This window comes from Salmo salar, chromosome ssa18 (assembly GCF_905237065.1).
Source record: "Salmo salar chromosome ssa18, Ssal_v3.1, whole genome shotgun sequence".
Lineage (NCBI taxonomy): Eukaryota > Metazoa > Chordata > Actinopteri > Salmoniformes > Salmonidae > Salmo > Salmo salar.
The window spans coordinates 5,963,593-5,983,389 of NC_059459.1; the positions used below are offsets into that span (position 1 = coordinate 5,963,593).

At 43.8% G+C, this 19,797-nt stretch overlaps 1 protein-coding gene across 1 annotated transcript in view; it reads left to right on the forward strand.

Moving 5' to 3' along the window:
* Positions 1–2,612: 2,612 nt before the first annotated feature.
* The window catches only part of rrp12 (ribosomal RNA processing 12 homolog), a 30,371-nt gene continuing 13,186 nt past the window's right edge, over positions 2,613–19,797 (forward strand). Inside the window, 27 exon segments of the mRNA XM_014154327.2 lie at positions 2,613–2,844; positions 4,464–4,693; positions 6,435–6,518; positions 6,784–6,860; positions 7,601–7,706; positions 10,261–10,377; positions 10,459–10,597; positions 10,866–10,993; positions 11,074–11,172; positions 11,307–11,398; positions 11,692–11,803; positions 11,879–11,979; positions 13,042–13,156; positions 13,272–13,414; positions 13,581–13,702; positions 13,782–13,846; positions 16,416–16,578; positions 16,832–16,986; positions 17,262–17,329; positions 17,490–17,583; positions 17,776–17,934; positions 18,043–18,123; positions 18,225–18,330; positions 18,429–18,536; positions 18,864–18,955; positions 18,957–19,022; positions 19,149–19,240. Coding sequence (XP_014009802.2) covers positions 2,706–2,844; positions 4,464–4,693; positions 6,435–6,518; positions 6,784–6,860; positions 7,601–7,706; positions 10,261–10,377; positions 10,459–10,597; positions 10,866–10,993; positions 11,074–11,172; positions 11,307–11,398; positions 11,692–11,803; positions 11,879–11,979; positions 13,042–13,156; positions 13,272–13,414; positions 13,581–13,702; positions 13,782–13,846; positions 16,416–16,578; positions 16,832–16,986; positions 17,262–17,329; positions 17,490–17,583; positions 17,776–17,934; positions 18,043–18,123; positions 18,225–18,330; positions 18,429–18,536; positions 18,864–18,955; positions 18,957–19,022; positions 19,149–19,240 — 3,053 coding nt within the window. The 5' untranslated portion in view covers positions 2,613–2,705.

Sequence of the window (19,797 nt, forward strand, 5' to 3'; positions counted from 1 at the left end):
GCTAATTAACCAAACTAAACACAGGTGCACAAAACCAAAAAAGAAGGGAAAACCAAAAAGGGAATCAGTGGTAGCTAATAGGCCGGTGACGACGACCGCCGAGCGCCACCCGAGCAGGAGGGGGCGCCACCGTCGGTGGGAATCGTGACAGTCATTGTATTTTGTTTGGAACACTCCTGTCAATGTTGAGTAAGAAGTAGGCCTATAGTCTACCTGGCCTGTGTGCAAATGTAGGCATATAAATGTGACCATTGGGGATCTGATAGTATTTCTGATTGGCTTAACACATAACCACTAATGACCTGTGGAGCTTCTCAAAGTAATGTGGGTCTGTAGTGACTCATCAAGCACTGTGATGCAGTGCCAAATACCGCTGAGCTACTCGGGAGGCATAGTTGGGTCAGGTTAAGATTTTTTTGGTTCTGGTTATCTAGATCTCTGGTGCCTTATTGAGGCATTTGTCTTATTAAAACACATTTGGTGTGTCTTTATATGGAAAATTGACGTTTAAAGATTTGGACCAATCGATTGATCGAAAGAATATATGTCATTTGGTCGACCAAGATTTTTTGGGGTCAGGGCAGGCCTAGTATACAGCAATAGTTGAATTGGATGGCATTGACTAGAATACAGTATATACATATTAAATTAGTAAAACAGTATGTAAACATTATTAAAGTGACAAGCATTACATTCTTAAAGTGACAAGTGTTACATTATTAAAGTGACCAGTGATTCCATGTCTATTAACATAGGGCAGCAGCCTCTAAGGTGCAGGGTTGAGTAACTGGGTGGTAGCCGGCTAATGACAGTGACTACGTTCAAGGAAGGGTACTGGGTGGAGGCCGGCTAGTGATGGCTATTTAACAGTCTGATGGTCTTGAGATAGAAGCTGTTTTTCAATCGCTCTGTCCCAGCTTTGATGCACCTATACTGACCTCGCCTTCTGGATGATAGCGGGGTGAACAGGCAGTGGCTCGGGTGGTTGGTGTCCTTGATGATCTTTTTGGCCTTCCTGTGACATCAGGTGCTGTAGGTGTCCTGGAGGGCAGGCAGTGTGCCCCCGGTGATGCGTTGGGCAGACCGCACCACCCTCTGGAGAGCCCTGCGGTTGTGGGCAGAGCAGTTGCCGTACCAGGCGGTGACAAGGCCCGATAGGATGTTCTCAATGGTGCATCTGTAAACGTTTGAGGGTCTCATGGCCAAGATACATTTCTTCAGCCTCCTGAGGCTGTTGCACCTTCTTCACCACACTGTCTGTGTTTGTGGCCCATTTTAGATTGTCAGTGATGTGTACGCTGAGGAACTTTAAGCTTTTCGTCTTCTCCACTGCGGCCTGTTGATGTGGATGGGGGCATGCTGTCTCCTGAAGTCCACGATCAGCTCCTTAGTTTTGCTGACGTTGAGGGAGAGGTTATTTTCCTGGCACCACTCCGCCAGGGCCCTCACCTCTTCCGTGTAGGCTGTCTTGTCTGCAAACTTGATGATGAGTTGGAGGCATGCATGGCCACACAGTCATGGGTGAACAGGGAGTACAGGAGATGGCTGAGCATGCCCCCTTGTTGGGCCCCTGTGTTGAGGATCAGCTTAGTGGGGGTGTTGTTTCCTACCTTCACCATCTTGGGGCGGCCCGTCAGGAAGTCCAGGACCCAGTTGCACAAGTCGGGGTTCAGACCAAGGGGCCAAGCTTAATGATGAGCTTGGAGGGTACTATGGTTTTGAAGGCTGAGCTGTAGTCAATGAACAGCATTCTTACATAGGTATTCCTCTTGTCCAGGTGGGATAGGGCAGAGTGTAGTGCGATGGCGATTGCATCGTCTATTAGGGCGGTATGCAAATTGAAGTGGGTCTAGGGTGTCAGGTAAGTTGGAGGTGATATGATCCTTATCTAGCCTGTGATGATTAATTGCAGTGTCAAGGTGGAAAGGAAGTCCAGGAAAATAGATATTATTGTGGATGCGGCGGAACGGTTGCTTGGACTGAAAGACTTCTCGGCTGAGGAGTTGCTTGGAGTAACCTCATCCCCATACTGTTTTTTTTAATTTACTTTTCTGCGCTTTTGCACACCAATATTTCTACTTGCACATCATCATATGCTCATTTATCACTCCAGTGTTAATCTGCTAAATTGTAATTATTCGCTCCTATGGCCTGTTTATTGCCTACCTCCTCATGCCTTTTGCACACACTGTATATAGACTTTATTTTGTTTCTACTGTGTCATTGACTCGTTTATTGTGTTATTGGCTTGTTTATTGTTTACTCCATGTGTAACTCTGTGTTGTTGTCTGTGTCACACTGCTTTGCTTTATCTTGGCCAGGTCGCAGTTGTAAATGAGAACTTGTTCTCAACTAGCCTACCTGGTTAAATAAAGGTGAAATAAAAATAAATACAAAAATGTCAAAAGCCATACCATCCTTTCAGGTCATAGAGCCTGAGAAGGGAGATTTGAAGATGTTTTTTATTGTTTTATTTTGGGTGGATTAAGTTAGTTTTCCCTGTCACATGTTTTTTTTTATACGTAGTTTTTTCAACTCCGTCCGGTTGGTGGCAGTAATAAACCTTTTTGGGTTGTAGTCTGACATAAAACCCACAGAAGAAGAAGACTTGGGCGATCGCGTCCCCGCTACGTCATCAGGAGAGCGACAGAGCCACTTGCGACAAATGCTTTGCTGAGCCAGAGTGGTTAGTATTATTTGAAAATATGGTGAAATCTGGAAAATTAAAATCTGGGGCCTCATCGAAACTGAAGCGATGGAAAAAGGGACACAGCAGCGACTCAAACCCCCAGACGAGCCGATTCAGACAGGCTGCCAAAAGCCGTTTCTTCAGCCGCCCCTCGGGTAAGCATTTGCAGCGTGTTCGGCCTGAGACGAGATAACACGTGGAAAGTCAGCCAGCCAGCCAGCCAACCAGCGAAGTTAGCTAGCAAAGAGTCTATTACACATTTTATAAACAAACAAATAAAGAAAGGCTAGCTGGTTTCAACTTTTGTTAGCAACGTAACTTTCTGGAAAGTTGTCAATGTCGTTTGAGTCCATGCTCATTGCTGTGTTAATAATACAGCTATGCTGACATATGAGCCATATCATATGCTAGCTCCAACTAGCCTAGTGCCGACCATTGTTGTTCTAACTAACACAATCCTATGCTACGGGCTTTGGACTGTTTTATGGTTGGGGAATCGTGACCTGGAAAGTTTTGTTTGTGCAATACACTATTTCATTGAATATTTCTAAACTTTCGACCCCAAAACAACCTATTGTACATCCCTCAGTCTCTATATTTAAGCAATAAACCACGTGATCCGTCATGCCTAAGAACTGCGTTTATACAGCGAGTGGGTCTAATCCTGAATCCTGATTGGTTAAAAGCGCATTCCAGCCGGTGTCTATTCCACAAGTTACCACTTTTTACTCTGTTCCTTCTGACTGCGCAATCCACGGTCTCATCAGCACAGGCATGGAAGTTAAAAACTTGATCTCCACTATAAAAAGCATCTAGACATGATCGCACATTTTATTTTAGACTAACTTTTAGTTTAACAGCGGAGATTTGTGTAAACCTTACTGTCTGTCTCCGACATTTGCAACATTGTTAAAATATTCAAATTCTATCTCCAACTGTCCATAGTAATGAACGTCTAACGTTAGGGGTCGAGAGAGGGAGGGAGGCAGGCAGTGTTTCTCCGCCAGTCGAAATCATGAATCAGCTGGCAAAGTTTTTATGGATATAAACAAAGAAATGTGAATTGAAAAAAGGTTAAATGAAAAGAAGTGCAGCTAGTTTGCAGTCTTTCCAGCTTCAGTTTGAAGTGATTGTGTTAGCGGTGTTGTTGGCTAGCTCCTCTGAACAACAGTGTCATAACGAGAGAGCACATTGTCTATGCCAGGTGAAATCGCACGTCATTAGCTCATTGTTATGGAAGTATTCAAATAAATGTCACTAGGAAACAGCTTAAACAAATGCAACTACTGTTATTCTGTCTGCAATGTTTGACGTGACTGTAAGTTAGCCTTAGTTGGCTATCCAGCAAGCAAGGGATAAGAACGTTGCAATCCAGTATGGCAATGGAACATTTGGAATGAATGACAGGGTCTTGCGTCCATAGATACAGAACAAGAAGACTGAACGACTGGGTCCCTTCTCTGGCAACCGAAACAATAGAACGAGCCGGCTTGGGTAGCAACCCTAGATTTGTTTCGCGACTATATCTTGTGGAAGAATGAAATAGTATGAATAAATTGATCTAAATAAGGTTTTTAATTAAAATATGTCAATCATTATTTGAATATGTTGGTAACTCGTTTGTCTCGGGCCTAACAACACCGGTTCCATAATATCCTCCAAACACAGACTTCTTGGGCATTGTCACTTGATTAGAAAATGATTGAATTTATAATTGCATTACCAGTCAGTAGTACATGACCCTTAGATACTGATATCTTCTCTCGCTCTCCAGAGAAGAGTGACCTGACAGTTGATGCACTCAAACTGCACAACGAGCTGCAGGCAGGAACCCTGGAGAGGGGTGCGGGTGACCGGGGAGATGCCTGTATGGAGGAGACGGCAGAGCAGGCCCTTTCAGAGAGGAGCGCAGGGACCTTCCTCAGCGGGTTGTCAGACTGCTCTAACCTCACCTTCAGAAAGGTGCAGCGCTTCTGGGAGTCCAACTCAGCTGCCCATAAAGAGGTGTGTAACTCTGGGGGACTTTACTTCTCTAAATGACCTGGTAACAGTGTACGTACAGTGCATTCAGAAAGTATTCAGACCCTTTGACTTTTTCCACATTTTGTTACATTACAGCATTATTCTTAAAATGATCTACACACTGTACCCCATAATGACAATGCAAAAATAGTTTTTTAGAAATGTTTGCAATTTATTAAAAATGAAACACCTGAAATTACATTTACATAAGTATTCAGACCCTTTACTCAGTACTTTTTTGAAGCACCTTTGGCATAGATTACAGCCTCAAGTATTGTTGGGTAAGATGCTACAAGCTTAACACGCCTGTATTTGGAGAGTTTCTCCTAATATTCTCTGCAGATCCTCTCAAGCTCTGTCAGGTTGGATGGGGAGTGTCACTGCACAGCTATTTTCAGGTCTTTCCAGAGATGTTCAATCGAGTTCAAAGTCTGGGCTCGAGCACTCAAGGACATTCAGAGACTTGTCCCGTAGCCACTCCTGCGCTGTCTTGGCTGTGTGCTTAGGGTCGTTGTCCTGTTGGAAGATGAACCTTCACCCCAGTCTGAGGGCTCTGGAGCAGGTTTTCATCAAGGATCTCAGTACTTTGCTCCATTTGTCTTTCCCTCGATCCTGACTAGTCTCCCAGTCCCTGCCGCTGAGAAACATCCCCACAGCATGATGCTGCCAGCACCATGCTTCACCGTAGAGATGGTGCCAGGTTTCCTCCATACGTGATGCTTGGCATTCAGGCCAAAGAGTTCAATCTTGGTTTTCTTGTTTCTCATGGTCTGAGAATCTTTGGCTGCCTTTTCCAAGCCAGCTGTCATGTGCCTTGTACTGAGGAGTGGCTTCCGTCTGGTCACTCTACCATAAAGTCCTGATTGGTGGAGTGCTGCAGAGATGGTTGTCCTTCTGGAAGGTTCTCCCACCTCCACAGAGGAACTCTGGTCAGGCGGCCAGCTCCAGGAAGAGTCCTGGTGTTTCCAAACTTCTTCCATTTAAGAATGGAGGCCACTGTGTTCTTGGGGACCTTAAATGCTTCAGAAATATTTTGGTACCCATCGCCAGATCTGTGCCTTGACACAATCCTGTCTCGGAGCTCTACGGACAATTCCTTCGATCTCATGGCTTGGTTTTTGCTCTGACATGCACTGTCAACTGTGGGACCTTAAATAGACAGTTAACCCTTTCCAAATCATGTCCAGTCAATTGAATTTACCACGGGTGGACTCCAATCAAGTTGTAGAAACATCTCAAGGATGATCAATGGAAACAGGATGCACCTGAGCTCAATTTCGTGTCTCATAGCAAAGGGTGTGAATACTTATGTAAATATGGTATTTCTGTTAATACATTTTCAAACATTTCTAACCATGTTTTTGCTTAGTCATTATGGGGTATTGTGTGTAGATTGATGAGGAAAAGTTTTTATTTAACCAATTTTAGAATAAGGTTGTAACGTAACAAAATGTGGAAAAAGTCAAGGGGTCTGAATACTTTCCGAATGCATTGTATGTTAAGGTTTGGCCAGAGTATGCCGTCATTGTAAGTAAGAATTTGTTCTTAACTGACTTGCCTAGTTAAATAAAGGGGAAATGAAAATGTTATAACTGAAGCTGACATCAACCGTGTATCACTGTTGTACTATAGTATTGATGTTATGTTAACCTCTCAGCTGCATAGGGTCTAAACCAATAACTTGCCAAAGATATGCACTATTCGTATCTGTCTCGTCCCATAGATATGTGCAGTGCTGGCTGCGGTAACTGAGGTGATTCGATCTCAGGGAGGGAAGGAGACGGAAACAGAGTACTTTGCAGCTCTGGTGAGTAGGGCCTAATTACTGCTTATGCCTGTCTATCATAGTTTGAATATTACTAGATGAATGACCCCCCTACAAAGGTGTAATTGCATTGGATGCTTGCAAGTGCGTAAGAACTGGAGGCATATTAAGATGAATGTTATTCTCTGTTGCGTTCTGCTCCTGCATTGAAGTCAGAATTCATACGTACAGTGGACAATACTCTGGGCTAACCAGGAGAAAAATAGTTTGTTTTCAGACTAAACTTGGTGTCTTTCTCTGGTTTCAGATGACCACCCTGGAGGCAGTGGATTCAGGGGAGTCTCTGGCTGCTGTAGCCTACCTCCTCAACCTGGTTATGAAACGGTTAGTCCCACAGTTTATCACAGCTCTCACCCATGCTAACTGTGGTCACTAGATATGTTTCCATAAACTTGTCCAGCGATTCTTTTAATTTAAAAATCTTTTTTTATCGACATTTAAAAAAAATAGATCCGACATTTACCTGCTAGGGTGTGTTTTCATTTATACTGAACAAAAATGTAAAGTGTTGGTCCCATGTTTCATGAGCTGAAATAAAAGATCCCAGAAATGTTCCATATGCACAAAATGATTATTTCTCTAAAATTGTGTGCACACATTTGTTTACATCCCTGTTAGTGATAATTTCTCCTTTGCCAAGATTATCCATCCAACTGACAGTTGTGGCATATCAAGAAGCTGATTAAACAGCATGATCATTACACAGGTGCTCCTTGTGCTGGGGACAATAAAAGGCCAGTGTGCAATTAGAGGGACACTGCAATTGGCATGCCGACTGAAGGAATGTCCACCATAGTTGTTGACAGAGAATTCAATGTTAATTTCTCTACCATAAGCCACCTCCAACGTTGTTTTGGAGAATTTGGTAGTACGTCTACTGGCCTCTAAAATAATGTCTCCTGTATCTGCCATTTCCATTACACATGTCGCAATTATATTTTTTGCGACAATGCTTTTGTCAAATAAACCTGGGTCAATGGAAACCTGCCTACTGTCTTAGGTCTGACTGTGGTCTATGTGTTTAAGTATTTAAGTGATTTGAATATGTATGTTGTGTCCCTCAGGGTTCCAGCACCAGTGTTGATTTCTAAGTTCTCTGACACGGCCAAAGCTCTGATGGACGTCATGTCCACCATGGCCAGCTCAGAGTCCGCCTCCGCACTCAGATGGGTGAGTGTGTGTGTGTCCGTCCAGCGGGTACCTTTTAACTATTTATGGCTGAAATCCCGTTAACGGGATCCGGTTTAATGGCAGAGCGCCAAATTCAAAAATTATTAACCTCTTGGGGCTAGGTGGGACGCTAGCGTGCCACCCGTGGTGCACTCCATCAACAGCAGGTGCATTTCAAGAGCGGCAAATTTGAATCCAAATAAATGTCAAAATTCTAATTTTTCAAAAATACAACTATGTTACACCATTTGAAAGATAAACATCTCCTTAATCTAACCACGTTTTACGATTTCAAAAAGGTTTTACGGCGAAAGCATAAATTTAGAGTATGTTAGGACAGTACATTTACAAGAGTTGTGTGTAATGTTTTGTCAAGTCAAAGACAGGGTCACCAAAACCATAAAACCAGCTAAAATGATACACTAACCTTTTACAATCTCCATCAGATGACACTCCTAGGACATTATGTTAGACAATGCATGCATTTTTAGTTCTATCAAGTTCATATTTATATACAAAAACAGCGTTTTACTATGGCATTGATGTTGAGGAAATCGTTTCCCTCCAATAACCGGCAGTCAAGTCAGCGTCACAAATTAAATAATTAAAATTAGAAAACATTGGTAAAATATTATATTGTCATTTAAAGAATTATAGATTTACATCTTTTGAACGCAATCAACTTGCCAGATTTAAAAATAACCTTACTGGGAAATCACACTTTGCAATAATCTGAGCACTGTGCCCAGAAAAATACGCGTTGCGATACAGACTAGACGTCATGTTGGGGAGATCTAAAATCGAAAATACTATGTAAATAATCCATTACCTTTGATTCTCTTCATCAGATGTCACTTCCAGGTATCACAGGTCCATAACGAATGTAGTTTTGTTCAAAAAAGCTCATCATTTATGTCCAAAAATCTCCGTCTCGTTAGCACATGATGTAAGCCAGCCGGACTTCTCGTCATGAACGAGGGGGAAAAAATATATTTCCGTTCGTTCAAACATGTCAAACGTTGTATAGCATAAATCATTAGGGCCTTTTTTAACCAGAACATGAATAATATTCAAGGTGGACGAATGCATAGCCTTTTATAACGTATTGGAACGAGGGTACCCAACATGAAGTAGCGCGCCAGGTGTCTAATGGGACATCACCGTTCCATGGCTCTTGTTCGGTCAGATCTCCCTCCAGAAGACTCAAAACACTTTGTAAAGGCTGGTGACATCTAGTGGAAGCAATAGGAAGTGCCAAAATATTCCTAAACCCCTGTGTTTTTCAATGGGATAGGTTTAAACTCAATACAACACATCAGGTATCCACTTCCTGTCAGAAAATGTCTCAGGGTTTTGCCTGCCAAATGAGTTCTGTTATACTCACAGACACCATTCAAACAGTTTTGGAAACTTTAGAGTGTTTTCTATCCATATATAATAAGTATATGCATATTCTAGTTACTGGGTAGGATTAGTAACCAGATTAAATCGGGTACATTTTTTTTATCCAGACGTGCAAATGCTGCCCCCTAGACCCAACAGGTTAATAATATTTAACTTTCATACATTCACAAGTGCAATACACCAAATTGAAGCTGAACTTCTTGTATTTCTAGCCACCGTGTCAGATTTCAACAAGGCTTTATGACGAAAGCAAATTACGCTATAATCTGAGGATAGTCCCCAAACAAACACTGACAATCATATTTCATCCCGCCAGGCGCGACACAAAACTCAGAAATAACATATAATTCATGCCTTACCTTTGACGAGCTTCTTCTGTTGGCACTCCAATATATCCCATAAACATCACAAATGGTCCTTTTGTTCGATTAATTCTGTCGTTATACATCCAAAATGTCAATTTATTTGGCGCGTATGATTCAGAAAATACACCGGTTCCAACTCGCGCAACATGACTAGAAAATATCTCATAAGTTACCTGTAATCTATGTCCAAACATTTCAAACAACTTTCCTAATACAACTTTAGGTATTTTTTAACGTAAATAATCGATCAAATTTAAGACGGGATAAACTGCGTTCAATACCGGAGGAAAACAAAGTGGAGAGTGTTTTTCAGGTCACGCACCTCTATCAAACAGTACACTTCCCTCGAGCCTCATTCTGAACAGGGCTACTTCTTCATTACACAAAGGAAAAACATCAACCAATTTCTAAAGACTGTTGACATCCAGTGGAAGTGATAGGAAATGCAAGCAACTCGCTTAGAATTCTAGATTCTCAATGAAAAACCCATGGAAGAGAGAGTGACCTCAAAAAAAAATCAAAAAATATCCTGGATGGCTTGTCCTCGGGGTTTCGCCTGCCAAATAAGTTCTGTTATACTCACAGACATCATTCAAACAGTTTTAGAAACCTTAGAGTGTTTTCTATCCAAATCTACCAATTATATGCATATCCTACCTTCTGAGCCTGAATAGCAGGGAGTATACTTTGGGCACACTTTTCATCCGGACGTGAAAATAGCGCCCTCAAGCCATAAGAAGTTAATATCATTTAAATAAAGTTTTCAACCTGTTTTCTTTCTCTAGATCCTGTCGTGCCTCTCCACTCTTTTGCGGAAGCAGGATGTTACAGTGTGGAGTTACCCGTCTACTCTGCAGACATACCACGGTCTACTCAGCTTCACTGTCCACAGCAAGCCCAAGGTACGCGCGCCCGCACGCGCACACACAGTACCTTATATTCACAATCATTTGGTAATCAATTGTTTACACTCTCCACCTCAGATCCGTAAAGCAGCGCAGCACGGTGTGTGTTCCATCCTGAGAGGCAGTGACTTACTGTTTACAGACAATGCCCCAACCCACCACCCTGCTGCCGCGATGGCCGCCAAGTTCTGCATCAAAGAGATTGAACAGGCAGGAGGTACAACCCCCAACCTTTAGGGATTTTTTTTTTTGTCCATGGTTTTATTTGAACGCAGAGGCAACGATTTACGTCTATACTTTTTATTTGTTATGAGGTCCGTTGTTTTAACTCTGTACTCTCAAAGCTTTGATTGACAGGGCTTGCGGCTTGTGATTATGCTACTGCAACACTGTCTTTAAGAAGGTCTGAAGCAAAGCTAGAGAACTCAAATCCCCCTTACATGACCTTTTAATTAAGCTTCTCTGTATTTGTTTTTTTTATTCAGGCAGTAAGGAGGACACCACCACCCTGCACGTCCTGGGTCTCCTGAAGGACCTCATGGTCACCTTCCCTCTCAATGCCGTCAAGTCCTGCTGTGAGACTCTGCTCAGGGTGATGACCCTCAGCCACGTGGTGAGAACACACACATGTACATACACACACACACACCTCACCTTCCCAAACTGACCTCCAGCCCTGCTTTCTCTTTCTAGTTGGTGACAGCATGTGCCATGCAGGCCTTCCATAAGCTGTTCAGTGGGAAACCCAACCCTGTTACCTTGTCTGCTGAACTCAATGCTCAGATCATCACGGTAAGGTCACAAAGCTAAAGTCACAGCCTGGGATCCAAAAACACCACATATTCATACCCCCTTCACACTGTAAACCTGGGCTGAAAATGATTAATTGGGTTAACGGTGCTGTGTTATGTTCTTTCTCTCTTCAGGCCCTGTATGACTACCTGCCCAGTGAGAATGACTTGCAGCCTCTACTAGCCTGGCTGGCTGTCATGGAGAAAGCCCACGTTCACCTGGCCAGGTAGAGTACACTACACCAGAGTACACTACACCAGAGTACACTACACCAGAGTACACTACACCAGAGTACACTACACCAGAGTACACTACACCAGAGTACACTACACCAGAGTACACTACACCAGAGTACACTACACCAGAGTACACTACACCAGAGTACACTACACCAGAGTACACTACACCAGAGTACACTACACCAGAGTACACTACACCAGAGTACACTACCCCTGCAGCAGTAAAAATGTATTCTTATTTTTAATTAACTGAATGTTCACTCTCTCTCTCTCTCCTCAGTGTTCAGTCGTCTCTAAGTCTGGGTCATCTCCCTCGTCTCTTCTCCACAGCCATGTCCTGCCTCCTGTCACCTCACACACAGGTTGTCTCTGCTGCCACCAGTACACTCAAGGTAACATACTTCAAGCTCACCACTTTGTTTACACCTACCCTGTTAAGTGGCCCTAACTGTGCTTGTGTGCTGTAGACTCTGCTGTCGGAGTGTGTGGCTCCTCACATGGAGGAGATCGGCCCTGTCAGCCCCACCGCATCCTCTGGAAACGCTTCCTACATCTGCAAGATGTTCCGGTGAGAACACACACACACTCACCTAGGGATAGTGCGCTCGCTCACTAGGGCTGGGTGATATGGCCTAAAAAATATGATATGGCCTAAAACTTATAGCAGATTCATGTTCTCTTTTATTCGCTAAATAAGCTTTGTTGCATAATTAAAGGTATTTCAAACGGTCAGGAATAATCTTAATGAATTCGGGGCTTGTAAAGTTATACCTAGGCTAAACATAAGACTTCAACCATAAGACCCACTAATAGTTTAATTGTTATATCAAAATAGTTTAACCTGTTTTTGTTTTGCAGTAGTCACTGATCTGGCTTTCGTCTATGAAAATGACCTTTTTGTTACAAGTGTAACTAGAACCATGCACATCTGCTATTAATCACCAACTTCTGGTAGAAGGCATTATAGGCAATTAATACAGGTCTCATAAACCATCTCTAAAGGACAAAAAAAATTGAAAGCGGGAAAAATCAATATATTAGCTGCGTCGTTGTTTAAACCGCGAGGTTCAAAGCCTGGGGAAAAAGTTGCGGCTTATAGTCTGGAATTTACGGTAATTGTATTTTTTATGTCGGACCAAACCTGAAATGCAAATGGCAAGTGGAAACTGCTTGTCAAAGAGGAAGAAGAGATCTTTCGTCTCTTTGTTGTGAGTGGCAGGGGAGGCTTGGTGTCTGTGCTAGTGGGAAGGTGCACAGTGCACCGAAGGAGACGAGACTTAAAAAAATAAATAAAATGAAACAAAGAACATCCTTGGTTTTTTGCGATACAGGCATTTGGACCATCAAGCTAAAACAATTTCTGTCTCACTCACTGACTCACGCAGGGATCAAGGCATAATTAGGAGTTTATATATAGATATGGGTCCCATGTGGCTCAGTTGGTAGAGCATGGTGTTTGCAACGCCAGGGTTGTGGGTTCGATTCCCACGGGGGACCAGTACGAAAAGAAGAAAAAAATGTATGAAATGTATGCACTCACTACTCGCTCTGGATAAGAGCGTCTGCTAAATGACTAAAATGTAATATTTATGTTTGATATCCAGTTTTAAGCTGCCTCTGTGTATTGTAGTATCGTGGAGGAGGGTCTGTCGTATCGTTTCCACGCCTCCTGGCCGTTCGTTCTGCAGTTGCTGGGCTGCTTCTACAGAGCAGCAGGGAAACACACACACCCGGTCATGACCAAGGTAACGCTCCCCGACAGGACCAAGTTAACACACACACACACAGTGGCTTTGTCATGCCCAAATACTTACCACTTGTTGTAGAACTGGACAATCATTTTCATTTTGTTTCTCTCAGTCTCTCCAGTCTCTAGCGGACCTGCGCTCCACCCCTCGGTTCCCGTTCTGTGGTGAGCTGGACCTGGCTGTAGGTGGCGCTGTAGAGAGCATGGGACCTGAAGTACTGCTGACCGCTGTACCACTCAACATCACTGGACTGGAGTATGTCTGCTACTAGCTACTGTGATCAGTTTGTTACTAAGTTATAGCTGTTTATTACGTTAGTGGGTTGTATTGTTTTTTTGAAGGTTAGTTTGTATTGTGTCTTTTCTTAGTTGATCAGTTTAATAATGTGTGTGTGTGTGTGTGTGTGTGTGTGTGTTGGCAGAGACAATCTGGAGTTCCCTCGTAGTTGGTTGATCCCTGTCATACGTGATCACGTTAAGAACACGCAACTGGCTTACTACACATCATATCTCCTGCCGCTCGCTGCCACGCTGCGACAGAGAGGTAAATAATGGTTGGTGTGTGAATGGGTGTAAGCGTAAACAACATATCGCTCATTTCTGTGCCTGTCTGTGTGTTGTAGCTGAGGAGCTGGAGAAGGCTGGACAGAAACTGGAGGCTAAAGTCTACAAGACACTCCAGCTGCAGGTAAGAATCTTGTCAGATTAGGTCTCCATACTGTGAGGCTGTTCCGTCTTACATCTGTCATTTATACCACGGCATTGCTGAATACTCCATTCTGATTGGCTAGAAAGGGATTCGAGAGTGGGCGTTAATATACATCTCTGAAGTGGGCACCATTTTTACTGTTCTAAATCACTGCACCATGCACCGATATGACATTTATGGCCGATATGCGATATGTTCCTAGCCAAAAGACCCAGTACTGATATTTAAAATTGTAGCGGCCTTTTTAAGCGTTCTAGTACAGTTAAATTGCTGAAACACACACTGACCAAAATGTTATTTTGTTGGCATTTATGTATGTCCCCATTACCAGTGAAACATAATCAAAACCTATTTCTTTCACTTACTTGCTGTGTTTCGTTTTTCATTTGTTCAGTCATTTCATTCTCAACCAGGATTTCATCATACATGTCAAGCAGTGAAGTTTCAGCTCTGTCTGTCCGTGGCCTCTTCTGTCATGGGTCCTCTTCGTCGGTGCGCACTGTCACTGTGTCCGTTTCCATTTTGTCCAGCTGTGTCTGTAACATTTCACGTAAACCCTGTTTCTTGTCTGCATCGAAGTAGCGGCCCTTGTACATAGCATCGAGCATGATGGTGACACAGTATAGAGGCTCAGAGAGAATGCCACCGAATAGCTTGTTCACAGACTCTAGTAGAGTAGTTTTGCAAGTTTTAACCCCACAGTCTGTCGGCAGTTTTGTTGAGAAGGCGTTTCAATGCCGTGACAGAGGGTATCACGTCTGCTGCAGACGCCAGTTGATGAGCTTATTGTTTTTAGTCAGTTGTTCGAATGGAGCTAGGAGTGTGTTCATGTTCTCAAATGCCATTGAACTGGCAGCAGCGGCAAGAGAACCAGCGCGTTCGGCTTTCCTCAGTACAAAATCCTCGTCGATCCACTGTGCTGTCAGGCTCGGCATGCTCATGGGGCTGACATCCCTGGTCCAAATGTCAGTCGTGAAGCTAATAGCAGTGACGCCCATAGCAAGTCGCTCATGGATGTGCGTTTCATTGGAAACGGAGGTCCAACAACGAAAAAGCATTGGTTTGGGCTCCCGAGTGGCACAGCGGTCTAAGGCACTGCATCTCAGTGCTAGAGGCTTCACTACAGACCCTGGTTCGATTCCAGGCTGTATTACAACCGACCGTGATTGGGAGTCCCATAGGGCAGTGCACAATTGGCCAGCGTCGTTAGGGTTTGGCCGGGCTAGGCCATCATTGTAAATAAGAATTTGTTCTTAACTGACTAGTTAAATAAAGGTTAGAAAATATTTGTTTCTATAGACTTCTTTTTTACAGCATCTGATGACTTAAGGTAGTGAGCATTGAGCATGATTTTCTCTGGTCCCTCTTTTACTATGTTGCAGTCATGACGCAAGTGGCGCTCGTGCTCTCATACTCCAACATGCTTTTACGTTTGACCAGCTGCTTTCAGTAATTGTTGAATTTGGTTGTCATATTGGCAGATTTTCTAGCAACAAACTATTTAGCTAGCTTCGAGCCTAGCGTTTGATTTGCAATGCCAATGAACAGTAAGGAACAGTGTCCTGACTCCTGGCGGGACAGGAACTTTTTCTGTACCAGCCGAAATCGCTCATCTGCATAGGCTACTTGTTGTGGATGTATCCATATAAATGTCACTAGGAAACAGCTTAAGCAAATGCTGTTTGACGTGACTTTGTCAGCTGTGATTGGCTAGCTAGAAGGCAATGAATAAGAATGTTTCCAGTCTGCGTAGCAATCGAACATCATAATTAACTACTGGTGCACGTCTCTGGCAACCTTTACCAAAATAACAAACGGCCAGTCCGCTTCTCTAGCAACCTAACCAATAGAACGAACCACCAGGTTTAGTGGAAGGATGAAATGGTATGAATTTACTTACCGACTGAAAGTATCGATAAAAGTCATTTCGACCAGTAAATTTATGCTTTAGTATTGTTTTGTTTAGCAACCGTGGTATGGGTGGATAAACGGCTCCGCTCTATACATTATCTGGAACTCTGCAGAGAGATTCCGCTCCGCATCGTCCATTATTTCCCTCCCAAAAAGGACAGTGTCAGTGTTTATCCCTTACATATCTACCAGACTCAAGTGTTGTCTCTCTCTTTGCATCCCTGTCAAAGCTATTGTGTGCTTCCTGTCAGAGCTGTACTATTCCTACTTAGGCCATGTACGTTTAATGGATGCCCCTCATTTTCTCAATAAAACAAAAAAATAGCTTCCAGTAGAGAGAGACAACTTTCTCAAATTATGGTTGAACTATGCCTCTTAAATTCATATCTCTTGATTAGGTTGCCAGGTTTTGACTATAATTGTTATTTTCTTTGCTCGCCTCACTTACAAATTGTATGAAATGTTTTTTTTGTTATGGCCTCTGGTGTTCCAACACAGGTGTTGTGTGTCTCTTTCTGTATCCCTGTCACATCTGCACCATGATAAGGTGTTTCCTTTCTCCTTGTGACATTGTGTGTTCTGTGACAGTGTGTCCATTCCTGGACCGTACTCACTGGTGTGTTTCTGTTCCCGTCAGATCTGGACCATGCTGCCAGGGTTCTGTGTGAGGCCCTCGGACCTGCTGGTGTCGTTTAAAGGTGTAGCAAGGGCACTGGGCATGGCCATCAACGAACGGCCTGACCTACGACTGACCATCTGCCAGGCCATACGCACACTCATCACCAAGAGCTGTAACACCGGTACGCACAAGCATGCACGCACGCACACAAACAAACACATGCACTGACAGGCACATACACTTGCACATGCATGAACTACCCAGGTATTGAACCAAGGTTATCTGCATGCCGTTAGCCCACTGACCTAAAGCCTAGGCATTAGCTCAAGTTTCTCATCACGTGATGATAGTTCCCAGAACCACCTCTATTACACACATGCTATGTAGGTCAGTCACTAAACGCTAAACGCTCCTCTGCTATGTTCCCCCTGTAGAAGAGGAGAAGGCGGAGGTGGGGCGTTTTGCTAAGAACTTCCTGCCCATCCTGTTCAATGTGTTCAGTCAGCAGCCTGCTCCTGGAGACATTGCCCCCTACAGGATGGCTGTCCTAGACACCATTAAAGTCTACCTGACTGTCACAGACCCACAGGTACACACTCTGGCTCCTTAACTATCTTTTTTTTGGGGGGGGTTTCCTCGCCTCTTTCTCAAAGTGCAATGGGGGACAAGTTCCAAAATTCTTCTCCTCTGACTTCTCCTCCCCTGAGTTTTGAGAAGGCGAGTAGAGAAGACGCAAGGAATCTAGGAAACACTGAGAGCCTCTTTCATGCTCATTCATTTACACACACACCTCCGTGCCTCAACAAAAATGCCTAACAAAAATGTACGTTTTGTCTCCTGGTGGTGTAATGTTTTATCTCTCAGATGGTGTGTACCTTCCTATCAAAAGCTACAGAGAGACTCAGCAGCCCAGACAGCACTGAGTTCATACGGTAGGAATGTGCTTAGTTAGTTGTGTTTGGGCTGAATTACATGATTACATTTCTGTATTACAATTGAATTGCCAATTACATTACTGTACAATGCCAAGACGCATTCCCATTTAACATTTAACCAAAACAAATCTGAATCTTACGTCTGTCTCCCCCCCAGGATGTCTGTCATGGACCTGGTGGTTGCCATGGCACCCTGTGTAGATGAGGTCACAATGAGTCAGACCTTTGAACTGATTAGGCCATACCTGGAGGTTAGGACACGTGACATTTTGCCTGCGCATAGACGTGGAGATGTTTTCCAAACCAGCCATATTATTTTAAATACTAAACGCATGACTTTTAAAAGCGCATTAATATATTGTTTATATAATCAGGAGTTGAATAACAGATTTTTTTTTCACAGCTCGTACATGTTTCCCTTTCTGATTTTTTTGTGTGTGTAGAATAAGGAGCCACACATGCAGAAGAAGGCGTACCGCGTATTGGAGGAGATGTGCGGTGGAGAGAGGGAGGAGTGTAGATCATTCGTTCTCTCTCACCTAGAGACGCTCAAACACGTTCTGCTGGGGACACTGAAGAATGCTTCATCTCCCGCCAAGAGGGTAAGACGTGTGTGTGTGTGTGTGTGCGCTCCTCGCCCTTACTGAGTGCAAGGACAGCTCAACCGGCTTCATTTTGTCTAACTCTCCCCCTTTCCCTTTTCCTCTCAGCCCAGACTAAAGTGTCTTATCCACATTGTGAAGCAGCTGAGTGATGAACACAGAGACTTCATCACTGCCCTGCTACCCGAGGTATACACACACACACACACACACACACACACACACACACACACACACACACATACCCACGCTAGCACTCGCACACTTACACTATTCTTTAACTCTCCTAGGTGATCATATGTACTAAGGAGGTGTCAGTAGGAGCTCGTAAGAATGCCTACACTCTACTGGTGGAGATAGGAAACGCTTTTATCAGGTTCTGTGGAGATGCCAAAGGTAAGGATTACTCGACCAGAGGCTTTGGTTTACATGCTCCTCTCGATTTTTACTGTCACAGAGTTACTCCCTGTCTTTCTGTCCCTGTCTCTCCGTAGAAGCCTTGGAGCAGTACCTACTGTTGGTGTACGTGGGGCTGACCGGCTCTGTCACTATGATCACATGTACGGTCCTGGCTCTCACCAGACTGGTCTTTGAGTACAAAGGTAAACCAACTCTATTCCCCTTACACTGACAAACTGTTTATGGTGTGTTTATCTCCCTCTAGTTCAGGGCTTTCAAACTTGTTTCATGGAGGGCCGAGTGTCTGCTGCTTTTCGTTCTTTCCTTTCAATTTGTATCCAATTAAGACGTAGACATCCAGGTGAGGGGACTTCCTAACTAATCAGTGACCTTAGTTGATCAATCTAGTACATGGGAGGAGTGAAAACCACAGGCACTCGGCCCTCCGTGGCATGAGTTTGACAGCCCTGCTCTAGCTGATTTCATCGCTGGAGCAGTTGTTACAAAGTGTGTGTGTGTGTGTGTGTCAGACTCTATAGACATGGGATCGATGGAGCACCTCCTACACAACGTGTGCCTGCTGCTGGCGTCTCGGACCAGGGAGATTGTCAAAGCAGCGCTCAGCTTTCATCAAGGTCATCCTCTTCGTCATGGACCCCAAGACACTGGCTGGACACGTCACTGTTATGGTAGGGTTGTGCGCGTGCGGTTTGTGTTGGGTTTCTGCGTCTGTTTGTGTAGCATAAAACCACTTGTGTTGGTGTTGAAGTTGGTTTGCAAAACATGGCACGAACATGGTTGTATGTCTCTCTCAGATGGAGGGTGTTGGGAACATCAAGGATGACGTTAGAAGACACTTCAGGACTAAACTGAAAAACATTTTCACCAAGTTCATCAGGAAGTTTGGGTAAGTTTAGGCAACATATTTGATTTCAGACACTTTTCACTCAGGAGTTTGCTTGCTAGATGATTAGCCTTATGTGGATCTGAGTTGAAGAGTGGCGTGCTGTAGCTGTTTTTATCAATACCCACATGGCAGTAATGGGCAGGGACATACGTGGATATTGTACATACATTGGCATAGATGTTCCATATTCTTTACGATACTCGTTTTGTCCGAGGTACTTTGCACACCCCTAATAATGTCATTCACAAGGCGGCGGGGCGGCACATCTGAGACCTCTCTCACACACACACACACACACACACACACACACACACACACACACACACACACACACACACACAGTCAGTTCGCTGAGGCAGTAGATCATCTTTGGGAGGGATGTGCGAGAGGGACTGATTTTAAGTGAATTAATAGTTTGTTGCAATAAGCTTTGAAATCTGCATATTTTGCATGTGTTTCACAAAGAACTAGGGGAGTTTATTGATGTTAGCTTCAACTGTAAGCTAGCAAGGAAAGTTAGATTTCAGCTTTGTAGTCTATCGGTATCACCTTGCATT